This window comes from Clavispora lusitaniae, assembly GCF_014636115.1.
Source record: "Clavispora lusitaniae strain FDAARGOS_655 chromosome Unknown tig00000105_pilon, whole genome shotgun sequence".
Taxonomy (NCBI): domain Eukaryota; kingdom Fungi; phylum Ascomycota; class Pichiomycetes; order Serinales; family Metschnikowiaceae; genus Clavispora; species Clavispora lusitaniae.
The window spans coordinates 1,324,845-1,340,765 of record NW_027093978.1 but is presented as its reverse complement, the minus strand read 5'-3'; the positions used below and the strand labels follow the sequence as shown (position 1 = coordinate 1,340,765).

The window sequence follows — 15,921 nt, the reverse complement described above, 5'->3', positions numbered from 1 at the left end:
AGCAGTAAAGAGCGAAACTGACATTTGTATAATCATAACCCATATATTACCACTAATATTACCACTAATATTACCACTAATATTACAACTATTGCAACTAATATTACAACGAATATATAACCAATATATCATGACCATCTTAACCAATATTAACCAATATTTAACTAATAAACCGAAATATTAATACAAGTTTGACCTGGTCCTGTGGGGTTTCCTGCACACGCGCACGACATTTCAAGTCCAACACCGAGTACTTTTCGTGACAACAAATGTCCGACTACGCTTCTTTCACTGTAGCGCAATTGAAGGAGAAATTGAAGGCCAAAGACTTGCCTACAGACGGCAAGAAAGCCGATTTGGTCCAGCGCCTTACAGAAGCCGATTCTGCTTCTGAAACTGCTGCACCAGAACCAGAGGAAAACACAGAAACTCCAGCGGCTACAGAGGCTGAGGAATCCAAAGAAGAAGCCAAGGAGGAAAAGGAAAACAAGCCAGCCGAAGAGGCCCAAGAGGAGGCTGAACCAGAAGAGCCCGAGAGAAAGCCTTTGGGCCCAGAGGAAAGAAAGCAGTTGGCTGTGGACTTGTTGACGAAAAAGATCAAAAGAGCAGAAAAGTTTGGCGACGAGGCGCTGGCGCAGGCGGCCCGCAAAGATTTGGCCCGTGTGGAGAAGTTTGGCGTCGATGCCGGCACCGCTTTGGCCAAAGAAATCGGCTACATGCACAAAAGCATCAACACCGGGCTTAAGGTGCAGCAACGCCGTGGCATCTTGAGAAAGAGACGGAAAAACTGAATAGAGCTAGAATGGACGTGATAACGATGGCTGGATGTAGAAAGGGCTGTGTAGTTTGGTCGCCTGTGTCGTTGTGGCATGAACTTTATCTTGTGTCCGGTGAAGCACATGAGTTGAAGTGCTCTGATTGTTGAGCTGATATAATTCAGCCCACAAGGTCAAGGGGTAAAAGCGTCCATGTTAAAGATCAGGCAGCTAGGAAAACCAGCTTCTTCATTTACTACAATGGCTTCGTCTTGAATACTGGAGTTGGGTAACACAAGCTGCTAAGTATTCTTGCTGAATCCTAAATACGGATGTTAGCCTGGTAACAAAAAAGGAGTCTGAAACTTACTAGTAGAGAATAGGCTGCTGAGACTGCTCTTCGAAGAAGGATGTCCTAATTCATATATTTTCATGGCTTTTCAGTTTTGGCCACTGTACAATCAAAGATAGCGCCAGCAGACAGAAGAAATTACTCAAGTTGGTAATTCACAGCTCAGTGGACTTTTGAACACATTTACCAACTGACAACGCTAGTCCAAATTCTGGTTTGAGTCTTTAACCTCATCTATATGGGCCATGAAACCAGAACATAAGTAACGATCCAAAAATAAAATTGACGTCTTGCGCTCTTGTTATTTAGTTATAAAAATAGCACGCTTAGATTACTCTACTATCATTTACTTCAACATTTTAAGGTTGAACAGAATCAAGTAACTGTCGCTTGCCCTAAAACCACATCCTGATACGGGAGGTGGATCCCGATAGCAAAGGTAAGGGTATTCCAGTAAAGCCGAACTTCGGGAGACTTTTCCGTCTAAGCTGCTCCACACAGAACATTCGACAGCAGGATCTACAGATAGAGGGATAGAGGATTCTATAAGAAGTTCCAATGCCTGGAATTGCATTTTCAACATTGACGTGACCACGTGACTTTACCCACGTGACATACACCACTTTACAAATCCCACAACCTCATCTTCCACCATCTTCCCATGCCATACTACCAGGCCTTGCCCTCCGATTTGGTGCCCGTCCACTACGACGTGGCGATCCGCGACATCGAGCTTGACACGTACACCGGAAATGTGCGTCTCCAGCTCTCTGTGGCGGCAGAAACAGACGAATTACACTTGCACTACCGTGATTTGACCATTGGCGCCGTCAGCGCCCGTGTGGGAGAGGAAACGGTCAACGCCAAGGTTCTCCGCTCGGAGGAAAAGCTCGAGTACTTTGTGATTGGGTTTGCGCGGCCGCTCCGTGTCGGTGAAGACGTGGAAGTTGAGGTTTCCTTCGAAGGCCGGATCCAGACCAACATGGCGGGATTCTACCGGTCGGAGTACGAGGAGAACGGGCAGACGAAGCATATGCTTTCGACGCAGTTCGAGGCCACCGACGCGCGCAGAACGTTCCCGTGTATGGACGAGCCGGCGCTCAAGGCCACGTTTTCTGTCCATCTTACGGTCGACAAGGACTTGACCGTTTTGGGCAACATGCCCGAGCAGGAAACCGTGCAAAAGGGCGACGTGAAGACGGTCACGTTCGAACGCACGCCCCGCATGTCCACGTACCTTGTGGCATGGGCCGTGGGCGACTTTGACTATGTGGAAAGCTTCACCAAGGACACCTATGGCGGAAAGCCTTTACCTGTGCGTATCTACACGACACCGGGCTACACAGAAGACGCCCAGTTTGCCGCCGAGCTCACGCCCAAAATCGTCGACTACTTCTCGCAGATCTTTGGCCTCCAGTACCCATTGCCCAAGCTAGACCTTCTTGCCGTGCATGCGTTCTCCCACAACGCCATGGAGAACTGGGGGCTCATCACGTACCGGAGCACGGCGCTCTTGTTCTCGGAAAAGAGCCTGGACCCGGCCTACAAGCAGAACGTCGCCTATGTGATTGCGCACGAGCTTGCCCACCAGTGGTTTGGTAACTTGGTGACCATGCAGTGGTGGGACGAGTTGTGGCTCAACGAAGGCTTTGCCACGTGGGTCGGCTACGCCGCCGTCGACTTTTTGTTCCCGGAGTGGGACATTTTCTCCGGCTTTGTGTCGTCTTCCATGCAACATGCGCTTGCCTTGGACGGTTTGCGCAACTCGCATGCCATCAAGGTGCCTGTCGTGGATGCCTTGGACATTGACCAGCTTTTCGACGCCATCTCGTACTTGAAAGGTGCCGCCACCATCCGCATGCTTTCGTCCTACTTGTCCACCGACATCTTTCTCCAAGGTGTGTCCAAGTACTTGCAGACCCACCAGTACGGCAATGCCACGTCAGAAGACCTCTGGGCGGCCATTGGAGACGTTGCCAACAAGCCTGTGGGCCACATGATGGAGGCCTGGATCAAGAAGATCGGATTTCCTGTCTTGTCTGTGTCCCGCAGCGGGGAAACTTTGCAAGTGGCGCAACGGCGTTTTTTGAACGGCGGCGGTGTGCGTCCCGAGGAGAACGAGACCGTTTGGTGGGTGCCGTTGCATGCGCAAGGCGACTTTGGCGTGGATGCATTGGAAGAGAAGGAGGTTTCTGTTTCAGCGACCCCAGAAGGGTTCTTCAAACTCAACGGCGATGCCGCAGGCTTTTTCCGTGTCAACTACGAGCCCGAGCTCTTGCGTAAGCATGTTCTTCCATTTTTCAGCAAGTTACTGGTGAAAGATAAGGTGAGCGTGGTGGCTGACGTTGCATCTCTTGCGATTTCGGGCGACGTGGCCACAGCAACGTTTTTGGACTTGGTTTCGGCCGTGGCAGTGGAGAAAGACCAGCTTGGCGACGACTATGTGGTTTGGCTCGAGTTGTGTGGCCGTCTTTCCGAGTTGGCCTCGGTGTTTTCCGGCGTGGACCCTGCCTTGACCAAACTGATTACTAATTTCACCAGAGCCGTCTACAAAGACTTGGCCGTTCGGAAAGTCAAGGACGAGCAGTCGGACTTTTTGGCCCGTAAATTGCGCTCGCACATTCTCTCGCATGCGGCCGAGCTTGAAATCGAAGAAGTCGACGCTTATGCCCAAGAACTTTTTGGTCAATGGAAGAAGACGGGCGAAATGGACCCAGCATTGCGTCTGTTTGTGTTCAGAAGCGTTATTTCGGCAGACTCTGTCGCCGAAGACGATTTCGAACGCATCTGGGCCGAAGTGGCCCGCCCACCTGCCTTGGACTCGCGTGAAATTGCGTTGGGAGCTTTGGGCCACGTGAAACAGCCAGAGCTTGCTTCAAGATTGTTGCAAGGTTTGGTAGACGGAAGCATTCCTGTGATGGACGCTCATTTCTTGGGCCAGCCTTTGTCTCGCAACGTTTCGACCCGTGACATGTTCTGGCTGTTCTTCAGAGACAACTACACCCGTTTGCACGAGCTTATGTCGTCCAACATGGTTGTGTTGGACCGTTTCGTGAAGGTGACGTTGAAAAACTTCCAGTCTGACAAAATGCGGTCGGAAATCAAGGCCCACTTTGCTGACAAGGACATCCACGGTTTTGAGCGGGCGTTGGCGCAGGTCTTGGACCAGGTAGAGATCAATGCGGCTTGGTATGAGAGAGACCACCAGGAGGTGAAGGAGTGGTTGTCTTCCCATGGATACTAAAGACAGGTAGAGAAGAAAGAGATTTTAGCCGGTGTACCTGTCTGCTAATGATACAAAATAATAGATGCTACAAGCTGTTTTTTTGGACCTTGAGTAGAGCTGTATTATTGTGTAAAATGGCTACAAGTTTGCCGTCCGCCTTTCATCAAGATAGTTCCAGCAATACATCGAAAACCACCATTTTGATCACATTATAATAATCATAAGCATTTACATGAATAAAATATAGCTATATCGGATAGATTAGTTGTTAATGCATATATGAAATACGATGCTTGTAATATTATTGACCATTGTGATCACATAATAATAATCATAAGCATTACTTATGAATAAAATATAGCTATATGAGATAAATTAGCTGTACCCGTTAATGCATATATGAAATATGATGCTTGTAATATTATTGAAGCTACTCCCATAAGAAATATAATAATGACGAAAGTCGCTGTGGTTTATTTAAGTCCACAACTTCACTACAGCAGATACACTAACGTTCAATTGCCATTCTATACCTGGAATTACTCCAAATCCACCTTGTGGTCGTGAGTGGTGGCGTATCTTCCCGAAGGGTCGGCGTGGCAGCCCCATTCGGCCTTAGGAATCCATCTCATCACGGTCGACGCAGCGGCCTTCGAGCCGTGGAACATCTCGTCGAACTTGCATCTGTACCAGTACGCTTCCTTGGTGGTAGGAATGTCGTCGCCCCATTCTGGCTTTGGGTTGGCGAACTCCTCGTCGGAAACGGCCGCCTCGGCCGCATCCTTCAAGCCGTCGATCCACGAGTAGCCCACACCGTCGGAGAACTGCTCCTTTTGTCTCCACAAGATCTCGTCGGGCAAGTATGGCTTGGTGTCCTCGCCGGTGGTGTCAAAGGCCTTTCTCAAGATGTACTTTTCGATTCTGCCCTCGGCCGGCTTGATCAACTTGTCCTCCGGGTTGATGTTCATGCAAAGCTCGAGGAACTGCTTGTCCAAGAACGGCACACGGGCCTCCAAGCCCCACGCCATCGTCGACTTGTTGGCTCTCAAGCAGTCGGCGTAGTGCAAGTTCTTGACTCTCTGCACACACTCCGAGTGGAACTCGGCTGCCAGCGGAGCGTTGGCAAAGTACAAGTAGCCACCAAACACTTCGTCCGAGCCTTCGCCCGACAAGACCATCTTGACACCTTGCGCCTTGATTTTTCTCAGCAACAAGTACATGGGCGTCGACGCACGGATGGTGGTGACGTCGTAGGTCTCCAAGTTGTAGATGACGTCGTTCAAGGCGTCCAAGCCTTCGTCCAACGTGAAGGTGTGCGAGTGGTGGACCGTGCCGATGAAGTGGGCGACTTTTTCGGCGGCAATCAAGTCCGGGGCGCCGGGCAAGCCGATGGCAAACGAGTGCAAGCGGTTGAAGCCGGCACTGTGCAAAGAACCGCTGGCGTCGACACCAGAAAGCTCTTTGTTGGCATCGATAGGCTCGTTGGCATGGGCAGCGGCGGCCTTTTGCGTTTCTCTGGCGGCAATGGACGCAATAAGCGACGAGTCCAAGCCTCCGGACAACAACACACCGTATGGAACCTCGGCCATCAACCGTTTTCTCACGGCCATCTCCAAAGTCTCTCTCACCTGCTTGAGGTCAGCATGCTTCTCGGGAATCTTGCTGCCGTCCCACCACAGAGGAGTGAAGTAGCGGGTGATCTGGTCGGTGTTGGAGTCGTAGACGTGGCCCGGTGGGAAGGCGAACACCTCGTCACACTCGTCAATGAGACACTTCAACTCGGACGCAAAGTATCTCGTTTCAGGCGACTTGGACAGCTTGCCCATGTACAAGGTGACAACGCCGATCGGGTCACGCGCAGCAATGATTCTGTCCTCCTTCTTGTCGTACAAGGCAAAGGCGAACATGCCGTCCAAGTGTTTTGGCGCATCGAGGCCGTATTTTTCCACCAACGGAATGATGGGCTCGCAGTCGGAAAGCGACTTGTACTTGTAGTCGCTGAGCTCGGATCTCAAGGCAATGTGGTTGTAGATCTCTCCGTTGACGGCCAAGGAGTATCTCTCATCGGGAGAAATGATGGGCTGGGCGCCCGAGTCCAAGCCGACAATGGCCAATCTTTCGTGGCATAAAATGGTGTTGTTGACCACGACGTTTCCGGACCAGTCGGGGCCTCTGTGTCTGATTCTTTTCGAATACTGCAAAGCCTTAGGCTTGAACTGCTCGATCTGAGGCTGCTTATACGCAGCAAATATTCCACACATGGTAAAGAGAGAGTGGTAGAAAAAAGACTTGGCTTATAAGAGGTGAAATTTTCGTCGTGCCCTCGGAATGGGGGGCCAGAAAAGAGTCACCAGGGCTTTCCGGGGATGCAGTGCCGGTTGCCACTGCACGCATGCAGAGATTTAGGCTTCGGTGCCGGACTTCCGGGGGTCGCTATGGTGACTCAAGTCCGGATACGAGAGGGGTGCGCCTTCTATTTCCGATGCCAGATAAGGTCAAGCATCTTGATCTGATCATGTCTTCTTCAAGATGATGGGTCGAATGTGATTGATCGGCTTGTTCCTTGGCCATTTCCCACTCTGTCATGGAGATTTAATTCTGACTAATCCACCAATCCACCAATCACCAATGGGCTTATTTAAAGTACGGCTTGAGCAATTTAGCTCATCCAAAGGCTTATGAATGTTCAAGCGGGGCTTTAGAAATTCTTACGTTATTGAGTCTCAGGCCATCTTAGTAATATGTTTCGATGTCTATCATCTTCTCATTTGTATGCCTACATGTATCACTTCGAGAGTATAGTAAATTTAGTGTCAGATCCGGAAAGTCACAGCGAGCATGTATCCACATTTTCGAACACCCATAAACTAAAACCCACTAATCATGCCAATTCCCAAATTCATTCACCATCGTCCTAGTCTCCGAATCTATTCTTCCAAAAACACCAGACGAACTAGATAGCTAATTGGTGTTCGCACGACCAGTGGCGACGTACAAGGACAGATCTCAATCTTACATTGTACCATAATGGCTCTTCCTAAACTAGCAGCAGAGTTGAACGATTTGTTCGAAAAAAAGAAATACGACGAATGCGAGAAGTTGCTTCCCCCTTTGAAGTTGGAATTGATCCAGCATAACTTGCTTGTCCCATTGCCGTCCAATACACAGACGCAAGACCAATTGAACGATTTGAAGAACGCCGAGCGGATTTTGGAAATCGGCGCCCTCTCGTCTCTTTTGGCACACAGCTACGCCAACTTCGAGAATCTCGTGGCGTCTTTGAAACCGTTCTATGCCTGCGACAAGTTGCATGCCAAAAACGAAGCAAACACCGATGCCACAAAGATTACAGCGCTCTATTTGCTTTACTTGCTATCACAAGGCCATATCTCCAAGTTCCATCTCGAGTTGGAGACCATCTATTACTCTCCTCTTGTCAACGTGGAGCAGGACAAGTACTTGTTGTTTCCCATCGACTTGGAGAGAAATATGATGGAGGGCAACTATCTCAAGATCTGGAAGTTGTTGCAGGACAACTCGGCGTTGCCTTGCACGGAATTCGAGCACTTTACATCGACATTGGTCAACACCTTGCGCCATGAGATTGCCAAGTCCATTGAAAAGACCAACTCGTCCATCCCCATCAACAATTGCAAGACATTGATGCATTATGCCCAGGAGTACCTGGATCTGGCTTTTGAAGAGGAGTTGAAGCTGCAGTTGGATGTGGGTGACTGGGTCTTCAAGGATGGCGTGATTTACTTTGACAATGTTCCTGCCCCAGATGAGACTGTTTCCGACAACACGCTGACGGTTTTCAATGTCTTGAGCTACGCGGAACAGATTGAGTCTATTGTGTAGCTTTGTAATATGAGAGCATAATGAAACACTAGTCGAAGAGCTGAAGGAGTAGTGAGTGATGTGGCTAACAAAATTACGTCTTCAGTGATAAGGTCATATTAAAGCATCAATAGTTTTTGACATCAACGTGGGTAACTGAATAGTGTGAAAGACACTTAGGCATTACTCCATTACCAATGAATCAATGTTGAAGCATCCAGTGAATTTTATTTGAATCAACGCCGACAGAAATTGCTGAATTGTAGAACAATAAGAAAAGACCATCTTACCAAGAAGGCAACAAACTAAATGATATGCGGGGCCTGAGCACCCCTCCAAACACAAATATTCCATAAGAATATGAGAATGTAAAAGAAACACTACTACTAAATTGGTTTTGAAGATATTCATGCTAATGCTACTTCATTACACGCATTATTCCAACGAGTCGTAGAATCCCTTGTAGGCCACATCCAAGTCGGACAAAAACAGATCACATTCTTCAGCCGAAAGCTCCAGGTCCCCTAGATTATTAAGCTTGATGAGCCATCCCACTAGTTTGGATTTTCCAGCGAAATCTATAGGCGTGCTGGAGTCGTTTTCATGTGTCACCAAATCGTTCAACGAAATCACCAAGTTGCTGAGAAGTGGGTGGAGCTGTGCTTTTGTCTTGTAATTCAACTTTAGCGCATCCATGAGAGTAATGAAATTGCCTGTGGCTTCTGCCACCAATCTGGCGCTTGCTGCACTAGCCGTATTTGTCGATTGCAGAGTAGGATGGCTAGAGCTATCCACAACGGTATGGAGGTGCTCGATTGTGGCAGGAATTCCCGAAACAAGGCGATCAGCAGCGAGAGGAACATGAAAATGTAGTCTCTCTTGTAGTTCCGTGATAAGATTCAGACATTCGGCGTCAACACCGGGCAAAATCTCAAGAAGAACATTACGATGCGACGGGCTTTTCCCAAGACTTTGTACAAGGGTGTGATACTGATTAATAAGCCTCATGACCGTGCTAGTATACTTTTCTTTGTCTGTGATGTAATCTTTAAGAAAGGACTTTTCAATCACCTGCAACGTTGTAGCTAAAGAATATATCTCGCAGAGCGATTCGTAAACGGCCTTGTGAATTGGCGACGTCAAAACGGACGCACGGGTAATTTCTTGGTGGAAGTTTGTCCCATTTCCAGCAGGGGTGTATGACGATGCAGACGTTGGTGCATATGCGGGAGGAATAGGCATGGAAGCTTCAGGTTGAGTTGCGCATACAGATTATGTATGTACTATTGAAGCGCGCGTGCATGCAAAACAGACACAGCTATCTAAATCCACCAGACAAAACACCAATGTCATCAGTCGTTCAGTGCTTCAGGTCTTTCAGAAAGCTATATCACTAAATAAATGTATTATTTCGTGCGATTTGATATATTTTTTTTACGTAATTCGTGAATCATTAATCTATGTACGCAACCACAGGCGTCCCAGATTTCCCAAAAGAGTCTATGTGATAGCCCAACTGCTTCCATCCTGTACGGTCAAACGGATAAACAGTTGGCGGCGGACAAAAGAGGTGCAAAATGCTTTGGGCCGCTTCATGATTATGCGTGCTCGCTACTTCTGCCACAGTTTCTCGTCCAAAGCGGTCTCGGGCCATGTTACATTCTTCTCTGATCCACAGAAAAAGATAATTGCAACTGGCTACATTAAATGGTGAAACTGTGAACGGGACAGAAAACTCTAGGTTTCTGCCATGCGAGATTTTGATTTTCACCTGAAACTCATGGCGGAGCGTGAACAACTTACCTGAAATGGAAAAGCTTTGCGTGTTAGTGAGCGGAATGCCTGCAATAGGCTTGGTATAGTTTTTCGTCCGGATGAAGGTGGCGGAAGCATTGGCCACAGTGCCTTCTTCAAACCTGTAAGAACTGTCATATAAAGCGAGCCAGTCGTTCTCAGACGGGAAAACAAAAGAAAGCGTTTCTGAGACACCTTCTGTAGTGAGAAGCTTATCGTAATCCTTGGAAAAGGTTAGAAGTTCCACTTCCTTGTGGGCTGGGAGTCCCCCATCGAAACATTCTAGCACCTCTTTTAGTTTGACAGATATCAGCTTCAACGTCAAGCCTTTCACACGCTTGTTGAGCATTGGATTGGCCCGCACTTTGAGATCCACTGAAAATTGGTCTTGGGGTCCGGCACATGTAACTGGAAGCGTAAATAGGGCTTCCGTATGTCTATCGCGTGAAGTATGGGTTTCGTGTGCCGGTTCACGGAACTGGCGATATAAGGGTAGCAAGTCAAAGGATTGGATGGGTATGAAGAAGGATATGGAGCACCTCAACTCTGCTGAAGGCAAACCACCTCCAGTAAAATCCACCACAAGCATATGAACTAGAGAGGCATCCCATGTAGGCGTGAAAAAACTTGGAGTTATATCTCGAGGTAGTAGATATAACAATGGGATATCGAGGGCCAAAATATCCTTGTCAGCTTCGTTCGGAGGAGCCAAGTACGCTAGATGCTTTGAAGTAGTTCGGTAATCCTTGTATACTTCGGAACTCGAAAGTTTTGAGGGCATTGCGGCACGCTGCCGCGTCTGTAGCTCGACGCTGACAGATTTGCATCGAAAAGGACACCCGTTTGTGGACCGGATTTCGATGGTCGTTTCGAGCCGGGGCTATGTATTAGTAACATGGGCCATTTGAAGAAAGAAAGCAGAACACATACTATAGAGTACGCCACACCAGGGCTTCCTCGAACAATGGAGTTTTCGCTCGGCCGGAGAGTGATGAATATGGGGCACTCTTGCTTAGGAGGGGGCATCGAGGATGGATAAGAAAGCGATTCGGCACAGTTCCTTATGCTTGAAGTGCGACATGAAGATATGCACAGAGCCCCGCAGTGGTGCGCGCGGCATGCACGATTTGAACCAACCAGCATTACTCACAACAAGAACGGCACCACCGCATACTGTACCGTGTAGTCGTCAAACTTCGTTTGATAGTAGCGGAGCGACTCCAAACCGCTCACACTAAGATTGACAAGAACAAACACCCAAGCAGAGAATAAGGCCACGCTCACTTCCATATTCGGCTCTCGCGTCCACGCTGCAACTGTCACTGCAAAGTAGATTACAATCTCGTCGCAGTAATGGGCGCATGCAACATGCCGAAACATGCCAAAAGTAGGAACAGAGTACTTGACAAGTGCTGCTAAATGGCGATGGTTATTGTACTGGTCCACGGAAAACAATGCAAAGAAAGCTATAGCTAGCCATTGACGTGGTCTCTTAGATTCTTCTTGAGCCACCACAAGCCCACAAAACGAGACGATAGCGACACAAACGTAGAAGTAGAGGCCAACAAAGTAATGGGAGATGTGCATGCGTGATTTCAGGCCCCATTGAGTAAGAAGAAGGCTTTCCATGAGCCTTCGGGTGGCTTATGCGGTTAATAGGAGCCACGCTAAACCGAAGTTGGTGTGTAAGAGTTTTCCTTTCGCCCACGGCAACTGGAGCCATTGTAAAACGGCAAACAAAATGTAGAAATGAACAAAGTACTGCTTTGGTACCGTCCAACGTGAAGCGATCTGCACAAGGCGAGCAAAACCAGTCTGGGTGCTTTTTGGACCCTGTGCAACTTTTCCGTATGCAAGTAGCTGATTGAGTGGGGTGTAAAGCTTCGTGAACAATATAAGAGCCGAAGCTGCGGCAAAGCCGGCAGTAATAGCCTGGCAAACTAGCATTCCCAGTTGTGAGAAGACAGATGTATGAAGTAAAATGCAGGCGAGCATCGTTACAATGGGCTGGGTTGAGGTTCGATTTCCATCGGTTATAGTCGGGGAAAGCGTTTGATGGTTGAAAAAGAGGTGAATGAGATTATTGCTGGCATGGCATTTCAGTAATATAAAATATTCCACACATTATCCATCGCATGCTATTGTAAGAAAGCAAACTATTGACTGGATGGCCATGTGAATTGTCGATAAGGACGAAAGGTGAATTTATGCTGTACTTGGTAAATTCGCTGACAGACTTACTTACACTTTTATTTAAATACTCTAGTTGAACAGAAAATCAATTTTATGTCAAAATTTGCTACTCTGATGTCCTTTCAAACCAGTTAACCATATAACGATTATGTCGAGTTCCGTTCTCAAGGTAATACCTACTGTGGTCTAAATCATTCAAACAAAGTTACTACACTAGTCACATTTTCCACATTATTATTGTACATTAGAATCTCATTACACCTTAACGGCCGACGTACTTCTTTTCAAAGTATCTCACCACATTGAACGCAACGAAAGAGAAACCAACTGCGAGCTCGAATCCGATATCACCACCAAAGTCACCAATCTTTCTACCAATGACACCAGCATACCACACCTGGTTCATACCCAAAACCACACCAACAACACCGAAACAGAAACCAGCGACACCACCAAAACCAATTGGGTAGCTCTTCTTGTCGTGGAAGTTCTCGTAGTCGTAAGTGGCAAAGTTTCCCTTTCTCCAGATAAAGTGCTCTGAAAGACCCATGGTGATGTAGATGGCCAAGTAGTAGGCAATCAAGTTCATGAAGTTCTCCATGACATCCTCGAACTTGTAGTAAGCTGGAATACAGATGGCCAAGGTGACGAAGTTACCAGCAATGGTCCAGCAAACTCTAGGAATCTTGGCCAACTTGGACCAGGCAGCCTGCGCACTCAATCCGATCGAGTACATGTTAGGAACGTTGTTGGCCACGGTGGAAAGAGCAAGGATAACACACAAGAACTCACCAAAGCCGTGCAAAGACTTTTCCACGAGAATGGCGTACACCAAACCACCAACAGACTTTGTCTTGTACAATTCGTGCCATCTGTCATTGGTTAATGTTCCTGTAGCACAGGCAGCACCCAAAGTCAAGGTGAAAATCAATGGGAACATCAAACCGGCCAAAATACCAAAGAAAATACGGAATGGGTTGGCGTTTCTAGGCTGGTAGACAGTGTAGTCAGACGCATAGGTGGTCCAGCCAGCAGCGAAACCGAAAATGGAACCGCCAAAGGACAAAACGTTACCGGCCGTAGTTTCACCACCAACGGTGGTTCCCCAAGTAAATGTGTGCGACATGGCCATACGGGCAATGATGGCGATGAAAGCACAGAGGTTAGGGATCCACGACCACTTCTCGTAGACGTGGATGATGTTGTAACCAAAGAAAGTGACCAAGATGGTGCACAAAACCAAAATCAAACATCCGGCCCATGGAGGACAAGCTCCACCGTTGATAATGTTCAACAACTGGGCCGAAGCCATAATGTTCACTGCACCCCAGCCAACACAAGCAATCATGTTGATGGCAGCAAACACTCTCATACCGTAGTCACCAAGAAGGAACTTGGACAAAATCATTTGTCTGAGACCCAACTTGCAACCGAAAACGGAGAAAAAGGCAACGGGCATGGCACCCAACAAACTGAAAAAGAAAATGGTCATGATACACTGGAAAAGCGACAAGCCAAACAAAGTGACACCCAAGGCACCAAGCGAAAAGGTAGCAATGACCAAGTTGGCAGACAACCACATGGTGGCAGCATTAAGAATGGAACTGTCGTTCTTCTCTTCGTCGGTGATCAACTCGATACCTTTCGTTTCGGCGTTCAACTTGGCAGCCCATCTATCGAGCATATTCAAGCCGACCACAGTCGTTTCAGCATGGCCCGAGTCCTCGATGGACTTCTCAAAGGACTCAGCAGAGGATCTCTTTTTTGTTTCGCCAGAGGCGATGATTTTTTCCTGATCAGACATGGTGAAGAAAAAGAGAGCAAAAGAAACACGAGGCCCAAAACAATGCAGACTGCTTGCAACTTATACTACGCGAAGCCTCACGGAGAAATTTTCCCTCGCTCATGAAGATAAGCGCCTTCATCTTCCGACTACAGTTTCTGCGTCAGGCGCAGATGCAGATACACCTTGCATGCACGCACATACGTCGCGCATCCTGCAAGTAAGGCGTGCAACCCACTTTCGCGGCTTTCCATTGGCTCCTTCTTTGAAATATCGCCGTTGGATTATATGCTAGACCGCGGTGATGCCGCGGGTCATGCAACTCAACCTTTCGCTGACGTGCCTCTCGATATCGGCGATTTCCTATCTATACGTGGGAGGTACAATCAAGAGTGGGGTACAGCGATCCAATAGAATACGATATCAGCCTCTCCTTTCCATCCAGTGATGTTCGTTGCTTGCTCCAAAACTTGTTTCATGGTCAAATTACTCACACCGACGAAAAAAGCTTTTTTCGTCGTGGTGCAGATACAGGACGCAGCTGACTCGGGAAAAATTACAGAAAGTGGAAATTAAGGTCGGGCCAGAGTCAGCACGTAACTAGTCCTTTTAGAAGCACGGCCTTATCGTAATTGTTCTGCAAGTCAAAACTCGCCAGAAGAAATCGTACATCTCCGCATAATGCAAGGCGGTGGAATTTGGTGCTGGGGTGGAATTTGGATTTGCTTTTTTGAGTGGTGCGGCACTAGTTGTTTCTTTTTTTTTGGAAATTTTTCAGAGATAAGCTCTGATTACAAGGAGGCACCGATATCGCTAGGAAGCCTCGTGTGCTTGTAGATCAACGAAATTGTAATTCAAACCCCTCTTCAAGCTTTTTGAATGCTTCTTCTTTGGATATTCCATTAGACCATCAAGTGACGCAACATATAGATCAGCCAATGCCAATTGCAGACAATCGAAGTTGGCATGAATAGTCCCGAAAAGCTCTCTATTGCAGCGGATAACAAAATATACCAATAACTGTGATGCAGCGGAACATCAATTGTGTTGGAGCTGAAGTAAATGGAACATTTGACAGAATTGAATTGAACCGGATGAGACCTCAGCATATGTCAACTTGATTTGAGCTCCGTGTTGGAATTGCTTGGGCATTGTTTAGTCATTGGGTCCATTGATTACGTCCGTTGATTGATTGCATCCATTACTTCATTGCAATCGGACCTTGGAGAGAAGATCTACTGACATTGGCTATTGTGACATAATGCATTATACATTGCAACCGCTTTCCATGTTGAGGAAGGGAACTGGTGATAAAGATTATGAGCAGCTAATTTAGATATGAGCTTGTCCAAACTGTTCTTTCTCGGCAAGATATCTAGAAGATGCAGACTGCTAATCGATTAAAATTGCCTCCGCCTTCAATCCACTTTAAAAGAAACAGAGGCACTGGAGACATTATAATGGCTTCCGAAGCTTTGAGCCTCACAGCATGAAAAATTGGCTACATTTGGTTCTACTAACTTTTGCTGGCAAATGATGGTATCGCTTATCAATTTGTTTGACCTTTGCTTGTTGACGATGATCAAATGTGAGCAACTAACCATTTGGTACGTTCTGCAATCATATATGATGCATTTGAAGGATAATCAGTATCCGATATCGACAACATGAAACATTTTCATCGTTTCAGTGATCATACTAAATACAACCCACAATAGCATGATGTACGATAAGGAAAGCCATCATTGTGTCAATACAAATGACGTGCCAGCTCTTTCCGAATTATTTGCATCATTTCAGAACTAGCATGACGTGCCAGCTCTTTCCGAATTATTTGCATCATTTCAGAACTAGCATGACTGCTCAATCTTCCGGATTTTTCACTCTTCCAGATTTTTCACTCTTCCATAGATTCGAAGCACTCCACTTGCCGAATTCAGCAAGCAAACCGGAAGCTTGCAATTTATATCAGTCGTCA

At 47.2% G+C, this 15,921-nt stretch overlaps 8 protein-coding genes across 8 annotated transcripts; 3 read left to right on the top strand and 5 right to left on the bottom strand. All coding sequences in view use genetic code 12, as the record gives it.

The window, feature by feature from the left end:
• Positions 1 to 269: 269 nt before the first annotated feature.
• On the top strand, positions 270 to 791 carry FOB63_003621 (uncharacterized protein; the record flags this gene model as incomplete). Its single annotated transcript, XM_002615237.1, has 1 exon — positions 270 to 791. One exon carries the CDS (start codon positions 270 to 272, stop codon positions 789 to 791), a length of 522 nt encoding a protein of 173 aa, XP_002615283.1.
• A 977-nt stretch (positions 792 to 1,768) lies between these two features.
• On the top strand, positions 1,769 to 4,351 carry FOB63_003620 (M1 family metallopeptidase; the record flags this gene model as incomplete). Its single annotated transcript, XM_002615238.2, has 1 exon — positions 1,769 to 4,351. One exon carries the CDS (start codon positions 1,769 to 1,771, stop codon positions 4,349 to 4,351), a length of 2,583 nt encoding a protein of 860 aa, XP_002615284.1.
• Positions 4,352 to 4,872: 521 nt separating this feature from the next.
• On the bottom strand, positions 4,873 to 6,594 carry ASN1 (asparagine synthase (glutamine-hydrolyzing) 2; the record flags this gene model as incomplete). Its single annotated transcript, XM_002615239.1, has 1 exon — positions 4,873 to 6,594. One exon carries the CDS (start codon positions 6,592 to 6,594, stop codon positions 4,873 to 4,875), a length of 1,722 nt encoding a protein of 573 aa, XP_002615285.1.
• A 367-nt stretch (positions 6,595 to 6,961) lies between these two features.
• On the top strand, positions 6,962 to 8,194 carry FOB63_003618 (proteasome regulatory particle lid subunit; the record flags this gene model as incomplete). The annotated part of the gene is made up of 2 exons (XM_002615240.2): positions 6,962 to 6,976; positions 7,295 to 8,194. The coding sequence occupies 2 exons, from the start codon at positions 6,962 to 6,964 to the stop codon at positions 8,192 to 8,194; spliced, it is 915 nt and encodes a 304-aa protein (XP_002615286.2).
• A 414-nt stretch (positions 8,195 to 8,608) lies between these two features.
• Positions 8,609 to 9,415, bottom strand: VPS28 (ESCRT-I subunit protein; the record flags this gene model as incomplete). Its single annotated transcript, XM_002615241.1, has 1 exon — positions 8,609 to 9,415. The coding sequence occupies one exon, from the start codon at positions 9,413 to 9,415 to the stop codon at positions 8,609 to 8,611; it is 807 nt and encodes a 268-aa protein (XP_002615287.1).
• Positions 9,416 to 9,626: 211 nt separating this feature from the next.
• FOB63_003616 (uncharacterized protein) lies at positions 9,627 to 10,993 on the bottom strand (the record flags this gene model as incomplete). Its single annotated transcript, XM_002615242.2, has 2 exons — positions 9,627 to 10,847; positions 10,898 to 10,993. The coding sequence occupies 2 exons, from the start codon at positions 10,991 to 10,993 to the stop codon at positions 9,627 to 9,629; spliced, it is 1,317 nt and encodes a 438-aa protein (XP_002615288.2).
• A 120-nt stretch (positions 10,994 to 11,113) lies between these two features.
• Positions 11,114 to 11,962, bottom strand: DFG10 (putative polyprenol reductase; the record flags this gene model as incomplete). Its single annotated transcript, XM_066102336.1, has 2 exons — positions 11,114 to 11,600; positions 11,676 to 11,962. The coding sequence occupies 2 exons, from the start codon at positions 11,960 to 11,962 to the stop codon at positions 11,114 to 11,116; spliced, it is 774 nt and encodes a 257-aa protein (XP_065958354.1).
• Positions 11,963 to 12,422: 460 nt separating this feature from the next.
• FCY21 (purine-cytosine permease) lies at positions 12,423 to 13,964 on the bottom strand (the record flags this gene model as incomplete). The annotated part of the gene is made up of 1 exon (XM_002615245.1): positions 12,423 to 13,964. One exon carries the CDS (start codon positions 13,962 to 13,964, stop codon positions 12,423 to 12,425), a length of 1,542 nt encoding a protein of 513 aa, XP_002615291.1.
• Between the last annotated feature and the right edge of the window lie 1,957 nt (positions 13,965 to 15,921).